General features: G+C 33.0%; 1 protein-coding gene across 4 annotated transcripts in view; it reads left to right on the top strand.

The window, feature by feature from the left end:
• The window catches only part of LOC142319723 (phospholipid-transporting ATPase ABCA1-like), a 240,390-nt gene that overhangs the window by 163,748 nt on the left and 56,309 nt on the right, over window positions 1-20,333 (top strand). For all 4 annotated transcript variants that reach the window (XM_075357320.1, XM_075357321.1, XM_075357319.1 and 1 more), the window contains 2 exons: window positions 14,322-14,460; window positions 17,631-17,806. In XM_075357320.1, coding sequence (XP_075213435.1) covers window positions 14,322-14,460; window positions 17,631-17,806 — 315 coding nt within the window. The remainder of the gene's footprint in view (window positions 1-14,321; window positions 14,461-17,630; window positions 17,807-20,333) is intronic.

Here is a 20,333-nt window from a genome sequence, read left to right as displayed (position 1 = left end):
TAGCAGAGGTCACAAGATAGTGGATTGTCTTGAACCTAAGCAATGCCTCGATTGTAAGAGCGGTGAACACAGGACTGGAGCATGGCAATGTAAGAAAAAATTGCATGATTAGGACTATGTTAGCGAATGCCAATAGGAGTATTCTCGCTCACGACTTAATTAGTCGTGTTGTTGCAGACAAGAACGTAGACCTCCTTGTGGTCACCGAACCCAATAAATATGAAGCTGCCAAACTTGGATGGACTGTTGATGACATATCAACAGTCCATAATGGCAACATCTCCCGACATGGGAGATGTTGCCATTATGGACGTAAGTCATAGTATACAATGGAATTTCAAGTTTAGAGGTAGTGGCGTGGTGTCTGTTGAGACCGAAACAACTCTATTCGTGGGTGTGTACATTTCACCCAACATTGCGATCGCGGACTTTACTAACTTCATCGACACTTTACAAGGTGTGATTACCAATTCAACCAAGAGGATCGTAATGTTGGGTGTTTTTAACAGCAAAATGGTGGCGGCTGGCAGTCAACACACCAACAGGAGGGGACAGATCCTTGCCGATCTCCGGGAAACTGCCAGCTGCATCTGCATTAATGACGATACGCCCACGTACGTAGCGAGAGGTCATCGGTCTGTTCTTGACCTCACCATCCTGGACTGTAGGTGGAGGAGGAATCAGTACCAATGGATGGTTTTCTCAGAAGATATAGCGAGCGATCACCGCGCCTCTATCTCGGATCTGAAAGGTGTAGATTTCAGGCGTGAAGTGCACTCCCCCCCACCGAGATTCTCATCAGTACAAATAGAGCAAATCGTCAACAGGACTGCAAGTAGACTGTCTGATAGACATCAACAATCACCTGAGGCTTTATCTAATATAATAAAGCAGGAAATGGACAGAATGGCAGCTAACAATACAAGGAGGCGCTCCGTATATTGGTGGACTGCTGAAATTGAAGCAATGAGACAAGAGCTCCAGTCCCTTAGGAGAAGGAAACAACGTATTCTTAGAAATAACAGAGAAGGGTACCAGGAAATAGCCAATAGATACCTCGAGGCAAGAAGAACGCTCAATAAGGCTATTAAGAGACGTAAAAAGGATTGCTGGATCAGGCTCTGCGAAGAGCTTGACAGCAATCCCTGGAGCCAGGCATATCGTATTGTGACCAAAAAGTTCGGGAGACGTATGCCTATTCTCAATAAGACCAGTGTTGCAAGGGAGGTAGCCAGGTTGTTCCCGCATACAGTGCCTGATATCTTGAGATCCACACCTTGCGACAATAGAAGATTCACCATGGAAGAGCTACAACTTGCGGCGAGGAGTTTGGCAACCAAAAAGAGCCCTGGCCCGGACAAGATTCCCGCGGCAGTGATCAAGGGGCTGGTTCAGAAGGCTCCCTGGGAGATGCTCGAGATTGCCAGCCAAGGCATGGAGAACGGAGACTTCCCCGACTGCTGGAAGGAAGCCAGAGTGGTATTCCTACCTAAAGGCACCTCTTCGGAGGAAGATATAACCTATAGACCCCTGAGCCTCCTTAACATGATGGGGAAGCTAGTAGAAAAGATGCTGGCTGGCCGCATCATTAAAGAACTAGAAGAGGGAGCCGGAATCAGTCCTAACCAGTACAGGTTTATGCGGGGGCGATCCACTGTGCAGGCTATCTGCCGAATTTTGGGATGGGCCGACGAGGTGAAGAGAAGCACTTGGCAAACCAGGAGAATTCCACTGATGCTGTCACTAGACATAAAAAACGCGTTCGGGGCTATTGGTTGGGGTCACATTAATGGCGCACTTGCAGCTAGGGGCCTCAGCCCGTACCTGCGTAGGCAAATTGAATGTTACTTGTTCAACAGAGGATGTCTGGTAGAAGCACAGGAAGAAACAGTACATTTTCAAATGCACGGTGGAGTTCCGCAGGGCTCTGTTCTGGGGCCGTTGTTGTGGCTGGTGATTATAGATGAACTCCTTCAGAAGGAGTTTCCTGTCGGCGTCCAGGTCCTGGCTTATGCAGATGACCTTGCAGTCCTCGTAGAGGGAAGGACGGTCTTGTAGGTGCGGGAGAGGGTGTATGCGGCCATCGACACTATACAGGAGTGGTTGAGGTCCAGGGGTCTGCAACTGTCTACGGAAAAATGCCGGTGTATTGCCTTTACGGGTAGAAGAGTGCTAGAACCGTTCAATATTTCCATCAACGGTCATGCTATAGAAGAAGCGAATAACATCAAGTACTTAGGAGTTATCCTCCAGAAAAACGGTAGATACACCAAGCAATAGTCAATGTATGCAACAAGGCAGAAAGGATGATAAAAAGTCTAAACATCATTATGTCATCGCAGAATGCCCCTCGGGCCTCAAAGCACCGTTTACTGGCGACCACCGTCGTGTCTTCGCTTATGTATGCCGTTCCGGCCTGGTGGCGCTCTATCGCCATCAGGCGCAACAAAGAGAGACTGGCGAGGACGCACAGGTGTGTGGTCCTAGGTGTTGTGTCCGCATACAGGACAGTGTCCTATGCCGCCCTGTGCGTGTTATCGGGTACACCTCCTATTGACCTAATCGCAAAAAAGAGGGTGGAGAGGGCACAAGGCAAGCCAGAACAAGAGGTCAGGGATGCCGTTTATAATATCTGGCAGGAAAGATGGTCGCAGGAAGCTGTGGGTCGATGGACGAGATCCCTCATCCCCAACATCAAGCCATGGTTGTCGAGAAGATTTGGTGAGGTTGATCATCATCTATTGCAGTTTTTTACAGGACATGGTTCCTTCAATAACTACCTGCACAAAATAGGCAAGAGAGAAGAGCCAATTTGCAACTACTACAACGAGATAGATGATGCTGAGCACACCTTTTTTGAGTGCAATAGGTGGGACACACTTAGACATAGTAAGGCACTCACAGGTATAACTCCAGAGACAACAATAGACTACATGCTAAGAAGCGAGTCAAACTGGAATAATTTTGCTAGTTTTGTTAGACAAGTTGTTCTACAGAAATACTCTGATGAGAGAAGACAAGGTGTTGGCTAGAATAGGACTGGGTGGACAGCCTTGCTGGTGAGGTCCAGCATGCTGCGGTGTGTTGGCACTGATGAGCCACCAAGGACTCCACGGGTAACAGTCAGGCAACAGCACACTGAATACTGAAGGGACCTGGCGCCGCATCGCGGCGAACTGGGTCTGGCGTGGTGTCCAAAAGGGCAATATTAATAAAGAACTCTCAAAAAGAGCTAACCGGTAGGCCGACCTGCCTTGCCGGTATATAGCCAGTAGGTGGGGAGGCCTATTTGAGTTTAAAGACACTCCCCTGGGCGGCGTAATACCAACAAGTCGGTCCGGCCCAGGGGAGCTGAGCGAGAGAGAAAAAAAAAAAAAAAGTTTCAGTATGTGAATTACCAAATTATTTTGACCAAGAATCTGGAAAAAACCCACCAGGTTGGTCTAGTAGTGAACTCATCATTACACATCAGCTGATTTTGAAGTCAAGAGTTTTAAGATTCAAATCCTAGTAAAGGCAGTTACTTTTATATGGATTTGATCACTAGATCATGGATACAGGTGTTCTTTGGTGGTTGAGTTTCAGTTAACCACACATCTCAGGAATAGTCAGCCTGAACCTGTACAAGACTACACTTCATTCACATTCATACATATCATCCTCATTCATCCTCTGAAGTAATAACTTACGGTGGTTCCAAAGGATAAACAGAAAATGAAAAAAGAATCTGGAAAGACCTGTTATTTTATTATAAATAGAAAAAAGATGTCATAATGCAGTATCCGGGAGGTAAAAAAACATACTGAGCCTGATATTATTATTTTCAGGGGGAAGTGTCATGGGAATTATTATTCAAAGCATACATTAACTCATCAAAAGAAAAGGGAATGTTTTGTTAGTCTCCAGTAACAAAGTGAACATTTTCTGTCTGCAGCTTACATTGCATAAACTCAGGACAATATGATGATGATGATGAAAGGAAACTGATGTAAATGAATTTCCAAACATGTTCACTATATCAATAGGCATGATGATGAGGATGCTGTTGTTTTCCAGTTCAATTGGCTGTGGAGATTGTCCTGATCCACTCATGGCACAAACTTTTCTCCATACAACAGATGATGTAGTTGTCTGAAAAATGTTATCCAAATAATTCAGCCATGATTTCTGTTTAGCACACTGAAACAATCAACGGCACAATCCTTGCATTCTGGAAAGCGCAGAGTAATTTTGCCGTAAGCCTTTAGCTGAAATTGTATAAAGCCCTGTGAATCCCTTAGTGTCCTCCTGCAGTCTTCATCTCACCAAGGAATAGAGTTTTATCCCTCTAACATCTGGAAAGATGTTAGAGGGATAAAACTTGCACTATCAATTATCAGGTGTGTAAACTTGGCAAGTTTGTGGATCGCATTACCACTCCTGTCATATTAGCCAAAGAAATCCATGTATCCAATTCAGTCTGCTTTCCCTACTACCCATCTGCATGGCTGATTCTGAGGTAAATCACTATTACCGACTGAGATAACAACCGATCAGTGATTGCTTCCAAAGAAGTTTATGGAAATGTGCCAAGTATGACATGGAAGTAGTGATGCTGAGCATAAGGACAGGTTGATGCACAACAATGTATCTGATGAAGACGACATAAACATGTATGACTCATTGTTCAATAAGTAAAGATCAAGTCTGCCTTTGTCGATCAACTATAGTGCCTTGGAAAGAGCATGATGATGAGCCGATGAATAGTAATGAATGTTGAAATTGCCAATTATTATTAGACAGGACAGAGGAATCTGTGAAGTCAGACTGAACACATCATCCTTCCTGATCAGAATTTGAAGGGAAGATATAAGATGCAGATATTTTATTTAAATGGCGCAAACATCTTCACTGATACTGCAAGGATGTTTGAATCCAGTAGAATCCATGCGGCCAAAATGATTTCCTTCAGGAAAATAGCCACACCTTCACATCCTCTATGCTCAGCTTGATGGTCACATCTCTTGCAGACATAACCACTAAAAGACACTTCATCCTGGGGACAGAGTAGAGTTTTCTGAAGGTGAAGTATTGAAGGATTTTCTTTCTTTTGTAGGAGTTTGATATCCTCTCTGTGAGATTGGAAACCACAAACATACCAATGAATAATATTTGCATACATCAAAGTTATTTTTTTTCTGTTATACGTAAAACTCTGCATGCAGATTATTTATCAAATATTATTCAATCTTCCTTTTTGGTTTTTAAAAGTTTAGGAAGTGCTTTGTTTCTTTGGCACTTCATCCACCAGTATATCCTGGTCTCACAAAGCCTGTACGAATTTGGTCAGTTTTTTGCACGATGCACACTTGTTTGCTTTTTGCACATTATTAGAAAGAGCCTAGACAAAACTAACACCAGGCTATACAGGATACCTAATGTTGAGGGATTTTATGTATTCCCAATGAACCATAGAAAAGGACTTTCTGTTTAATACGAATCCTTTATAGAATACCTCCTTATAGAGGGGGCATTCTCGAGACCTTGCTGATTGCAAACCCTTAAAATTAATACCCTTTTCAGCTTCAGTGCAAGCACTATCATCATGTCCCATACAGCTGCAATGTGCACAATCTTGTTCTCCCATGCATCCAATTTTGTTGTGACCAAAAGCCAATTCTTATTTGCTTAGGAATAGTTGGAATAGAAAAAGTTAGGATTTTAGCACATCAGCACAATTTTCCTTCCTCATGATTCTCTGAACAGAAGTGACTGACTGCGGTGATAGCTCTTCTGATAGTTCAATACCAGCCAAGTCATGGCAAAAAAATTTGCTTCCTTGCTGGAGTTTAGAATATTTTGTGGCTCCATTTTCACTTCATACTTCCCTATGTACCTAAGGGCCAGGAGCTTTCAACTCTGTCATAGGGCGCCACTCCTAAGTTTTTTTGATTGACTTCAGAGAATCACAAGCTTTTAAAATACACTTATGTATTAAGAAGAGAAATACCTTTGCAAATGATTTATCATCTTCGTTATACTTCATGACAATAAAATGTACAAGGTCTGTTCAGAAAGTAACCGAACATTTTTAATTACGTCCCAACAGAGGTATTTAGTGATGTGTCCTTGGCAGCATTGTGTTCCTTATAACCTTTTCTGTGATGACATGTTCTTGAATTGTTGATATATCATCTAGTATTTGTGATATTGTTATTTGAGTGCAACTTGTTTAAGTCTTTGTAGCAATTGTTGTAATGTGTGATTTTCAGGAGCAACGATACAACATAAACTTTTGCATGAAAGTGGGGAAAAATTTCACAGATATGTTTCAACTATTGGAACAAGCCTACAGAGATGATGCTGTGGGTCATATGTAATGTTATAAATGGTTTTCATGATTTTAAAGTGCTCATCAGTCAACTGAATATGACCCTTTACCAGGAAGGCCTTTGACTTTAACTGATGATACCCATGTTTAGAAAATCAATGATCTGGTGCATGTAAATCACCATTTGACTGTCAGAGAACTTGCAGAAGAGGTTAGAATATTAATTGGCTCATGCCATGACATTTTGACTGAAAAATTGAACATGCATCGAGTTGCAGCGAAGTTTGTTCTTAGTTTGATGACCAAACAGCAGAGTGAATGTTTATTGGCAACTTCTTGAACAAGCCAATGATGATGAAACAATCATGTTCATGTTTTAATAATGGGTTTATGGCTGTGACATTGATGCAAAAGTTCAATATCACAATGAATCGGCAAAGGATCTCCACACTCCAAGAAAGCACATCAGTCTTGATCCAATGTCAAAATGATTCACTTTGTTTTTTCAATTTTAATGGAATTGTCTTTTCTGAATTCTCGCCACAACGTGAACCAGTGAACCATGTGTACTATCAAGGCATTTCACAACAGTTACATGAAAAAATTTGCAGATTAGAACAGTTGTGTGCCCATACACTCAGCTTTGTCAATTCATCAGTTTTGTGCTAAAATCAGATGACTGTCCTCCTTCAGCCTCCCTACTTGCCAGACCATCCCATTACACACAGAGCTTAAGCAGCTCTGTGTGTAGTGGGAAGAAAAGCTCCACAGGCTAATGTTGTGGGGAAGAAGCAAAGCCCCATTAAAAATTTATTAAATAAATATAATGAAATTTACTTTTATTTAAGAAAGTTAAAACAAATTTGAACAAACTTATGTAATTTATGTTCAGGTTACTTAAGTTAACCTTGAAAGTATTAATATCCACATCATTTTGAAAGTAAGTTATGAATAATCTTTAATTGTAATTTTAAAGTGTTATTATTTTTTTATATTGATCAATATAATTAATACTAAGTAGAATGATGTTTGCAAATAATCTATTTATCCAATTAATTTTCACCTGACTGTGCCAGGCTAAGGAGCATTATTGGTTTATCTATCTTTATACGTATTTATGTATGTATGCATGCAAATTTGGTACTGTAGTTAACTGTATTAAATAAAAACTTATTGTTTTTGTTTACACTTTAGTGGTGATAGGTGGGTTGTACTTCAGAACTTTTCTAAAAAAGCATACATTTATGAATTTATGCTGAAAAATGATTTGTATAATGTCATTTAAAATTTAAATTGAATGTATTCCAAATTTTTTACTAGTAAAAGTAACATCTTTTGGAAGGAAAATTTATGATCAGCGTGGATACTGCTGCAAGAACAGCATTCTTTTCAAAATTGTTTTTGTTAAGATAATAATTACTATTACTGTTATACTGTTACTATTACTATTATACTGTAGTTTCTAAGTTTAGTTTTGCTTACCTATCTTAGCTTCATTCTGAGTAAGTACAATACGTTTTGACAATAGTATGGTTCTGAAACACATCAACAAGTGGTAAAAGAATGAAATTAAGAAAGGTAAGCAGTACTAAACTTAGAAAGCATTCTTTCCTGTTCAGTATAAGTTTAAAATTATTTAATTTTTTTTATAATTCATAGAATCTGCTTTTTTTAATATATTTTTTTTCTTATGGAGATAACTAACAATCCTTTAATAAATTCTTGCATTTTCATGTAACTAGAATCACCTTCAGTCGAAAAACAACCGCATTTAAAGGTAACTGGTATGCTTCTTACAATATTTGCTTAGTTTATATTTATCTTTTTAATTTTTTTTTGAAGTTACTGTATCAAGCTTTTATAAATAGAAAAAATTACATAGAAAATTTTACAAGAGTTGGTATTTTTTTAATGGTATATTTTTTGCATAATTTTGTTGCCTTGTAAGTTTCTGAAGTAAATGTTGTCATCTTTGTAATGTATCTAGTTTTTCAGATGTATTTTTGTTTATCTATTATAAATGTAGATAATTGACTATTCTTTTAGAACAGTAGTCAATTAACTATCTATTTGTCTTATTCTTCTGTTTTGTAATAAATTGATGTTGTATGCACTTGTGGTTATAAAATATTCTAAGAAATAAATCTTTTCAAATTTCTTTTTTTTTACTTATTTTGATAAATGGTTTTAAAAATTTGTTCTATGTAGCTTAAAGATAAATACTTTATAAAAAATAGGTAAATAGTTATTCTGTTTTTTTTAATTTTACATTAGATAAGTAAATAAACTAGCCATTCATATTTTTTTTTACATGTATTTTCTTAATAAAAAAATAAAATTAATAATAAAAATAAAATACACACACACGTGTATATATATATATATATATATATATATATATGTGGTCTGTTCATTATTCATTAAATTCTTTTTCGTCAGATTTATTGTTTTTTCCATTCTTCTGGATGTAGAATTTGGATGGACGGTAATTTTTTTTTTTTTTTTAAGTAATAAAAAATAATTAAATGGCTAGTTAAAATTACTTTATAACATTGTTTTTTTTTTTACCATCAGGTTAGCAATTGATATTTTAAACAAATATTGTTAGAAAATTACTCCCTATTGTATGATAAATAACAACATAAAATGCCTGTACAGCATTGAACAGTAAATGCTTCATAAATTTCTCATTTTCATGATTAGTCATCAGATGATTATGTATTTACACTTACCAACTCCAAGATGAATGTGAAATTTTTTTTATCATTCATTTGATATAAAAGAGATTATTAACGTCTTAATCTTGGAAGCAGTATAGATGATAGAGAGTTAAAAATTAATTACTTTGCATACTGAATGATCAACAATTCATGTAATTAATGAAAACTTATGTCAATAAAACAGATGCATACTGATGGCAGGGAATAAAATAATCTTTCTTGTTGATACTGCAAAAGTATAAATTTCTGAAAAACTTAAGAACAAATTATGGAAATAGATTAACTAACAAAATATTTTATTTTGATCAGTACATTATATAGATCACAACAGGAATGGGGAATCCTGTTGCTTTATAGATAAAAAATGATACCGCCTTGGAATTTGCCCGGATGGATTAAGGGAAACATGATAAACCTTGATCAGAGCAGTATCACAAAATACACAAATAATTGTGAAATAAAAAGTATAAGTAATCAATTGCCATGTTAATAATAATTTAAAATTTAAACACATGATGTAATATTTTAAGTAAATGTATGAAGACACTAAATAAATAAACAAACCAGGAGGCATTAATGAAACTGATTTGAGCTCTCTGTTACATGCATGTTAAATGTAGATGTAGAAAATAATCATTGCTCATGCCAATGGATAAATGAGAAGCTTGGAAAAAATATCAAATACATTATTCAAAAAAATTATTTTTATTTACAGAAGATGAATTTTAAGTTGTTTTTTGGAACTGCAATACAAATAATACACTTGCATTTGTTTTACAAAATTTAGTTGTATTATTACTATTTTATTATAAATATGATTTATTTTAAGGAGCGTAGGCTGCTATGGCTTTTAGCTAGTGAATGCCAATAGTAGGATGGCAATGGTTTGAAGGGTACAGTTTTTTACTGGTGTATTATATGGGTATAGGCATTATAATTTTGATTATAACACAACATTTTATTTTCTCAAGTGCTACTACTTTAGAAATTCCAGGTGTTGTGAAACTGCCCTGTTATAATATATATATATATATATATATATACATTTCTGTATATAAAATGAATTTCAATCAGACAGTGTTTGAGGGAGACGATCTTATAAAAACTGCAACAGAGCAACACTCGTGTAAATTAATACCCAACTTTCATTATTTTTATTATGCAATAATGGAATTATTTCAATCATGACTGCGGATGCAGGATCCTGCAAAAGTACTTTCATGAAAAATTAAGGTAAAATATGTCTTATCTCAATATTCTGTACTGGGTGGTACTGTAATATAGATACTATATTAGTATTTATAAACTACCAGATATATACTTATAAAGAAAGATGATCTTACCGTCAATCTAATAAGGCCTTTTCAAATCCTCTAGATTCATCATCAGTTATTAAAAATAGTACAATTAACATTAGCTAAATAGATGCTTCGTCAACTATGTCATGACTGATTAAAATTATTAGTCAGATACTAAAATTCTATTATATAGGCCTACCAATTTAAACATATCATCCTGCTCAAAATTTATGTGGTGGTTTATTAAATTGATATTTATAGTTATAAATATAATATTTCTCCAAATGCTCCAGTTTGTTTTTATAGTCACAAATTTCTAATATTTTAAGATTATTTATTAAATCGATAATTTTATGTCCATTTGTAATCAAGTGATCTGCCATATTTCATGTTCTGAGAATCTTGCTTTAAATGATCTATCAGTTTTACCTATATATGGTATCACAGTCTGTGCATTTAATTTTATATATGCCACTTAAGTTAAATTTATCAAAAATGTAGTTAATGTTATAATTAAAGAATTTTTCTGAAATATTATTTATTGGTTTATATGCAGTTGCATATTGTTCTTTATTATAAACATTCACTATTTTATTTGTGTTTTTGTTTATATAATTGTATAACACATATTGTCTAATTGTATAATTATAACATAATTATTTACCTATGGGTATGCTACTTTCTTCCATTATGTCAGAGATTTATCTACAGAATTTTGAGTGGATACATGGTATATTACACACTCATAATATTCTTTCATGGGTGAGATATGTGGATGACATACTTGTTATATTTAATTCTAACATAACATTGGAACATCAAATAATATTAAACAAGCTAAATCTATTTAATAATAAACTCAAGTTTACTATGGCAGCAGACAATGACAGGACGATACATTTTTTAGATATAAACATAAAAATTAATAAAACTAATGAAATTGAAACAAGCATATATAGAAAACCTACCACAAATAATATAAACATTCATAAAAATTGAAATAACCCATTTTCACATAAGAGAAACTCTTACTGTGGTATGATACGTAGATCTGTTATTTATTCACGTAACAATGAGGTCATATTAAATAATGAACTAGAGTATATAAAAAATATAGCTTTACAAAATGGCTACAATTAATCATTTATTGATAGCATTTACAGGGGATATTTAAAGAAGAATGTAATAACAAAAACACTACCCTTATTCCAGTGAATGGTTATAAAAATTATAATAGAAAATAAATCTTATGCTAATTATATAAACAAAAACACAAATAAAATAGTGAATGTTTATAATACAGAACAATATAATTGCATATAAACCAGTAGATAATAATTCTGAAAGATTCTTTAATTTTAACACTAATTATATTTTTGACAAATTTAATTGTAAGTGGCGTATATGAAATTAAATATACAGACGGTGATGCCATATATATAGGTAAAACTGATAGATCATTTAAAGCAAAATTCTCAGAACATGAAATATGGCAGATCACTTGATTACAAATGGACATAAAATTACAGATTTAGTAAATAATCTTAAAATATTGGAAATTTGTAACATTAAAAACAAACTGAGCAGTTGGAAAAATATTATATATACAACTATAAAAATTTCAGTTTAATAAATTTTGAGCAGGATGATCTGTTTAAATTGATAGGCCTGTATAATAGAATTTTAGTGTCTGACTAATAATTTTAATCAGTCATGACATAATTGACGAAGCATGTAAATGCTAATGTTAATTATAGTATTTTTAATAACCGATGATGAATCTAAAGGATTTGAAAAGGCCTTATTAGATTGAAGGTAAGATCATTTTGCTTTATATATGTGTATCTGGTGGTTTATAAATACTAATTAACACACAGAATAACAGGTTTAAAAAATTAATATACACACACACTCACACATGTAGTTTATAGCTAATAAAAAAAATATAAAATTAATGCATACAATTTACATGTATATGTGTGTGTGTGTGTATTAGAATGGTATTGACTGTATACCGTTTATGAAATGAGTGATTCTAGCTATTAGGATTTTATCCTTACTTCACATCCTGTAAATGCTCTCTTATTATTTTCTGGGATTTATCAGATGTGTGGAACGGTCAGGATGTATGAAATGCAGTTTATTGTCTAGCCCAAGACCTAGTTATTACAACTTAAGCCATTTTCAAAGTCCATTCAGAATGTTTTCAAACCTTTTAAATGGTGCTGTCATAAAGTCCACTAAATGATGCTGTGTCAGTTACATCATCCTTCAGTGATTATTCATTCAGCTAAGGTTTTTGTTCATGTGAGTTTAGAGTGTGTTGTGTAATAATTATAATAATATTCATGAATGGAAAGTGAATTTTATATTTTGCTTAAAACTTAGAAAATATTTACAGACTTATGACATAGTTTACTAAGTTTATGATGATCACTGCATTAGCTGTATTCATTGTTTGACATGTGTCAGTGATTTTAAGGATGGTCTTCATTAAACAGAAAATATGTTTATTCAGAACAACCCCTAATGCTGATTATTATCTGATAGTTCCGGAAATAGCTGAAGATGAGTGCTGTTATCATGGTGATAGAATCATATTAAACATTTAAAAAAAAAGAAATGCATCAGATAAATAAGATTAATATTAATGATGAATATGGATACAGAAAACTTGGCTTTTTTTCATTAGCAAAGAAATGGAAATGAATCAAGGTATATGAAATGTGAGAGAAGATATTTGCATTAGTTCTCGGGTGTCCAGACATAGGTAGAAGGATGCCATCTGAGGTGATGATAACAAGAAACGTGGGTGTTGAGGACTGTGTATGTCAGTAGATTTTAGTTGTAACTGAAGATGGAGAAGCAACAGTAGCTGAATAAATCACAAAAAAAAATAAAGAAATAAAGAAGAGAGCTGTTCAAGGTTATTTTCAAAAGAAAAGTAATTGCTTTGATCGTATGGTTGAAGACAAATATTATGTGATTTGTTATTGGTGGATTTTAGTGTAAAAGTAAAAAGAAAAGAAGACATAGGCAAGTGGATGTGATACATGTTGAAAAGATAAAAAAGTGTTCACCATAGGTGTGCAATAAATAAATGCTAAGCAGTTTAGGTATCAGGGCCTTTGGATAGTCTGATGATTTCTAACCAGAAATGATCATTTTTACATATTGATTTTTGTACATCATCAGTCGTACAGTAATTACGTGTTCATTCATTCATTTATCTGTCATTAATACTGAAAACTTATTGTGAACTACTAAATTTAATTATTGTATACTTTTAAGTGATTAATATTCAGTTTATCTTGTTAATGACCAGCTTTTATATTTGGAAAATTTCTCCAGAAGTATTTCCTAATTGATTATTTTTACAGCTGTCTAATAGGACCTTTATTCTTCAGGATTTTGAGGATTTTTCATTGAAAATCTAAGTAAGAGAATGAAATTTATGAAAGTTTGTTTTAAAAAAAAAAGTATTCTTCTTTGCTTTTTTTCATAAAACTTAGCTCGTGTAAAAATTGTTTTTATCTCTTCTATTTATTTTCTGCATTAGCATGTGTTCATTTACTTTAATATATGTCTTACTGATCTGAACAATACTTATTTTTTTGTGTAAAATACATGAATATTTATGTAAAAGATGGAAGGTGAATAAAATTTGACCACATGAATTCAAATAAATAATATCTATCTTATCTAATCCATGATGTTATTTGCATTCATAAGTGTTATAAACTAAATTACTAGTTATATAATTGTAATAATAATTGCAGATTGCCACCGAGAGTATTGCCATTTGATGTGGTATTTATGTACATAGCATATGTTGTATAAATATACTTAAAATGTATATTTTCCTCCTGTTACCTTTTTTTATTCAAACGCTTACTTATGAAGAATTAATCAATGATAATATATATTTTACTAATTTATTACGTTATATCCTGCATTAAAAAAAATGTGGTTGTATTTTCATTTATTTTTCAGGATGGGTGGATATAATTTTGGATACTTAGCACCTGTGCCTGATTTATCTTATTCAGATCTTGTCAGATTAGTTTTAATGAAAGAAACCAGCCCAGAGGAATTTCAGAATAAAACATTATATAAGAAAAATAATATTAAGGTATTTTATATTTTTGTTGGATTGTAATAAATATTTAAGAATAAACAATGCTGTCAAAAGTTCCTAGACTGTATCGATACCCAGGTCGGTGTAGTACTGAGCTCATCATCGCAAATCAGATGATTTTGAAGTCAAGAGTTCTGAGGTTCTATTCCTAGTAAAGTTAGTTACTTTTATGTGGATTTGAATACTAGATCGTGGATATTGGTGTTCCTTGGTGGTTAGTTTTCAGTTAATCACACATCTCCGGAACGGTCAACCTGAGACTGTACAAGACTATACTTCATTTACATTCATACACATCATCCTCATTCATCCTCTTAAGTAATACCTTATGGTGGTTTTGGTGGCTAAACAAAAAAAAGGAGAAAGAAGCTGTATTGATGATGATTAATGACTTTGCAGCCTTGAAAGATAATTGGGTGCACTAACTTGTGAATCAGTGTGCCATGAAGAATGTGTGTACATAGGAACCATGTGTTTACATGTAGACAGTTTGTGACCGTGTAGTAAGACTTGTTCTGTGATTTTAACTGGATCATAATGCTTACAGAATGTGATGTTTTAGAATATTACACACTAACTAGTCTGTAACAAAAAAAAAAATCAGTCAAAAAAAAAGTGTCAAAAAAAAATCATGTATTTACCGCATACATGATTTTTTTTGTAGCATTTGTGTTTCAGGAAGTGGTTAAACATTGATTGAAGATAATAACAAACTTGGAGGCCGTGCTCCAGTGTAATCCTGATTAACAAAAATTTGAGCAGATCATGGATTTTTCACAAGATTTAAATCATTTATGGAACTAGAATCATTTACTGACTAGAAACAGTGAAATTTTTATGTGTACCAGAAACTCATGTGATGAAACTGCAAATTATTGCAAACCCATTTTTTACATTTAGTGTCATCATAAGCAATGAAAGATGGGTTTAGGCTTTGAAGCACACTTAAGAATTTTTATCAAAGCAGATCAGTTCAGAAGGGCAAAAATCTGTTAATTGATTGTTAATGATATTGATTGTTTTTTAATATTAATGAAGTTATACATTAGAAATTAGTCTCTTCTGATCTAGTTGTGAATTTGGAATTGTATAGTATTTGATACATCTTAAGAATATTTATGTTGTCAGCGACTAATAGTCGCTGTATGTTGTCAGCTGACTGTCTTCTTGTCAATGCACCCATTCATACTCCAGAGAATGATGCAGTTTTTTTTTTAGAAGCTATACTAGTTGTCCTTTTGTCTTCCATACTTGGAAATTTATCTCTTTTACAGTTTTATCTTGTTCTAAATAAAGCTGAGATGTGAAATTTTGCCAACAGATTTGGCATTTTTATTATATTTGCCTCATACCCAACGTTAACAATGAATTTAAGAATAATTTAAATCTGTCCGGCTCTAAGAAAAGGAAATGGATAGAAATAGTACTTTAAAAAATGTTAAATCGGCTTGAAACGAGCTAAATTAAAATTTATCATTGTGCTTCATCATGCCCTGTAAAACATGCACTGTGCTAAATATGGAACAAATTTAAGAGCAGCAAATATTCAAATTTATAGCATAAATATTTCAAAATTTTTGTCTGTAAGGGCAATTGTTGTACACTGAGACAGACCATTTACCAGATTGTGGAATGTTGTCATTGATGGAAATTTTTATCAATCCCTGGGAATTTGATGATTTTGACATGAAGAATTGTGAATTAAACTATATTATTGATAAATGTGTCTGTAATACTTATGTAAATTTTGATGATAGTTTTTATTAATAATAGTTTTTAATTATTTTAAATTTACTATTATTGCAAACATATTTGCAATCTGAGCTGTGTGATTCCACAAACTCAGATTTAAGTATTACCTTTATGTATTTACGTAATATATTATTATTAACAATATCTTTATATATTAACATAATTGCATGTATTGTACCGATAGTTTTGTATATATGGTGGTAATAAAAATAATTTGCTACTTTAATGTCTTGAAGAAAATAAATTTTGAGGACTGTCTGGGAAAAGTGTTATATTAGGAGAAGAATTATAGTAGGTTACAAGAGTTCTGTAGAAGAAACAGAGGCCAAATATAAATAGGTTGTATAAATGTTTTTGCACTTCCCTTACCTTATCTGGTATTCATCAAGCATATTAATTGTATATTATCCGAATTGTCACTTATTAAGCTTATTGTCACTTTGCTCATTTGAAAATATTTGTTGACACTTTCAATACAGTAGCTTTTAATGGATATAACTGCTTTGATTTCATTTTTCAGTTGTTCCTCATTGCTATGTTGTCTGCTGTCAGATGGCTCTCTATAATTTATGTTACATTTTCATTTTATTTATTAATATTTTTTATTTCTTTTGCATTCTTCTTATTTTCTTATCTTAGTCCTGACAAAAAAATAAGTGAACAGTTATAAAAAAAATTACGTTTATTTGGATTGTGCTTGTTTGTATGAAATGTTTATATTTGTTTTTGTGTGTACATCACTCATCTATGTCTAGTTTTTTAGCTTTTTGTTTATGTAATATTTTCATGTTGTTGTTTGTAATGTTCATTTGTGACTCATTTCAATGAGGTGTTTATAATACTTGAGTGTTACTTTATATCATTGTGAAAAGTTGCACCTAGTTTGTTAAAATAGCAGATTATTCTAATAAAATAACTATTCAGTAAGAGAAGTTAAATTAAGTAAAAACTTGTTTGATAAAAATATTAGAGTAAAAGCTAGCTCGGATTAAGAAAGGTTTTAATAGTTTTCATCTCAAAATTTATTGAAGTAGATTTAAAAACTGTTAAATCTTTAAATCATCATCTATAAAAATTTTAAATCATTGATTAAAAAATTAAGCTGTTACATTGCTAACATATTTAATTTTTTAACTATTAAGAAAATAAATTTGGTAAAATTTTTTGAAACAAAATGATGTTTTGAGGGCTAGTAGAAGTACATGGATTCTTGAAATTCGTGGTTGTAGATGTTTAAATTGCTTTAATTATCTTCTTTTTTTTTATTCCGAAAATATTTCTGATCTATGTATTTGTATATCAATGCAGATCATTGATAACTTATTATTTATTTTAAATAACTTTGTTTCTTGATTTGTTTTATCAAAATGAAAATGGATATCGTGTGATATAATATAAATTATCAATTTCAGATATGGTATAATAATAAAGGCTGGGCATCATCTGTATCGTATTTGAATGCGGTTAATAATGTTGTACTGAGAAGTTCTTTACAGAGCGATAAAGCAGCAGATGCAGATTTATATGGGATTAGAGCCATTAATCATCCCATGAATTTTACTAAAAAACAGTTGAATATTGAACTTATGTAAGTTTATTATTGTTTAATAAATTTAAATGTTCTGATTTTAATTTTCAATTTTGTGTACAATGATGAGTGGAATTTGACATATGAGGGGCACTAAAAAAGTTATCTACCTACCTTAGAAAGAGTGGTGGTGGAGAGGTAGTTTCATTATCATTTTTATCATAGGCACCTTGTCCTTCCACACACTTGCTCCATTTCACCTGCACAGAGGTTATGCCAGAGTAAAAAAGATTTTTATCTTGCTTCTCAAAATACCCTGAAACAGCTGCTTTCAATTCATCACAGACATGAAAATGTCTACCCCGAAGGTTTTTGTTGAGGTTTCTGAACAGGAAAAAAATCACTGGAGGCCAGGTCTGGACTGTAGGGAGGGTAAGGAAGTTCTTGAAATCCACACTCCCTCAAAGTTTGCTTTGCAACATGTGATGAGTGGATTGGAGCATTGTCATGCAAAAGTAAGACACCTTTGGTTAGCTTCCCTCGCCGTTCTTCCTTTATTGCTGCTTGTAGCCTCTGAAGATACTCAGCGAAGACATTAACAGTGATAGTCTGCTTATTCTCCATGTATATCCCAAAAAATTATGGCCATGATCTTCCCAACCAATGGCTGGGTCTTGAATTTTTTGGGTTTTGGGGATTCTTTTTGTTTTCACCGTATAGACTCTTGTTTGGTCTCAGGATCCCAGTAATGAACCCATGTTTCATCACCAGTCACCAACCTGATGAAAAAAATCCATAAGATTCCTTTCACACAGCTCCAAGTTTTCCGCACTCAACTGCACACAACATTGCTTCTGATGTGATGTGAGGTTTCATGGGACCCACTGGGAACTGACTTTTGTCATGTATAAATGGTCATGAAGTATTGTTATAATGGTTTCTTCAGACATCTCACATTCTGTAACAAGTATTGCAACCCTAACATGCTTGTCTTCCATAACCAATTTGTCCTCTTTCTGGCAGATTCAGGTACGGTTGCTTCCACAGGTCTTCTGCTGCGGGGATCATCTTCTATGGATTCCCTGCTCCACTTAAATTCTTTGGACCAGAATTTCACTTGGTGTTGTGAAGGTGCACTATCACCATACACAGTCACCATCCTACTATGGATGTCCTTTGGACACTTCCCTTCCTGTATGAAACTTTATGTCTGATCAACGCTCCAATTTCTGCAAATCCATTGCAGTAGTCAGGTTACTAACTTCAGAGGACTATTGCATCAACAAGTGTAAAAGAAATTCAGTCACAATTAGGTCATAGCACACATATATTATGAACTAAATATAGATATCAAACACAACTCACAATACCCCTAGGAAAGGTAACTTTTTGAGTGCCCCTCATAAGACAAGAAAATTAAGTATAAGATATAGAATACCACTGGTTGATGTAATTAACAAATGTGCATTCGGTTTCTAATCACTGTGTATAAATGTCACGTGTTAGAATGATCCAAATAAATGTGTGATGCAATACTATAAGTATTTATTAAAATAAAAGAAATATAGACAGATGTAATATATTAATAAACTGTGCAATTAGATATTTATTTGGGATGTAGTAACTATGCTTAATTTAAATACTTAAATTCTATATTTTGAAATTAATTCAAAGTAAATGGTGATCGATTTAGAGAGTATGAATATTTCTATTGTTTTAAATATTTTGCTGTTTTTATAATGAATAATTGGTTTAATGGACGTAAAGTGAAGTGTGGGGTTTAATGGTTGGTCTATGAAAGTTGCGTTATATTTCATTTGCTCTTGTGAATGGAACCAGCACAAAAAATATATTTAAACCTTAATTATAAACTTACATTGGATCACTATTATTAACTATTTATCAAATATACTCCTAGACTAAGATAATTGTTATCGGCATGTTTATTTATATATTTTTATTGGTAATAATGTTTACTTTTATTATTTTAACATAAAATAATTGTGAGTGTATAAAATGGTTGAAAGATAAGATATTTTTTCCAAACTTGAATAATGACCTTGTGCGTATTTTATAAAATAGTAGAAATGCTCAGATACACTGTATCTTTTTATGTAATAATGAATACAAATTTTTAGTTGAAGTATTTTCTAACTCTCAGTTTTCCACTTGTTACATTTTTAAGTGAAGTTTCTTGTTAGTTCTTTTCTTCTTTTACTTTAAGCTACAGCAGCTAAAATGTAAACCAACTTCAGTGTAAAGGTCATGTACAGAAATATAAAAGGGAATTTACTTCATAATTTTCTCTTGAACATCGTATTTATTTGTTCAGAGGTTTCAGTATCGGTATCATTATTCCATCTGAAAATATTTTTTTTAAGTTTAACTTCCTTTTCAAACTTAGCCGCTTGGCCTATAATAATAATGTAGGATGATTGAATTTGTACGGTATTTTTAACTGCAACATTTATTATTTTTTTTCTTGAAGGATATGTTCTGTTTTTCTTTAATTTCAGTAGTACCTCAAACAAAATAATTAAACTTTCAGGTCAATTTTTTTCAGTTTTTTTTTTGCCTCTGCTGTTGA

The sequence above is a fragment of the Lycorma delicatula genome, chromosome 2, assembly GCF_047948215.1.
Source record: "Lycorma delicatula isolate Av1 chromosome 2, ASM4794821v1, whole genome shotgun sequence".
Lineage (NCBI taxonomy): Eukaryota > Metazoa > Arthropoda > Insecta > Hemiptera > Fulgoridae > Lycorma > Lycorma delicatula.
The sequence above is the reverse complement of the archived record's forward strand: the minus strand, read 5'-3'. Positions and strand labels throughout refer to the sequence as shown.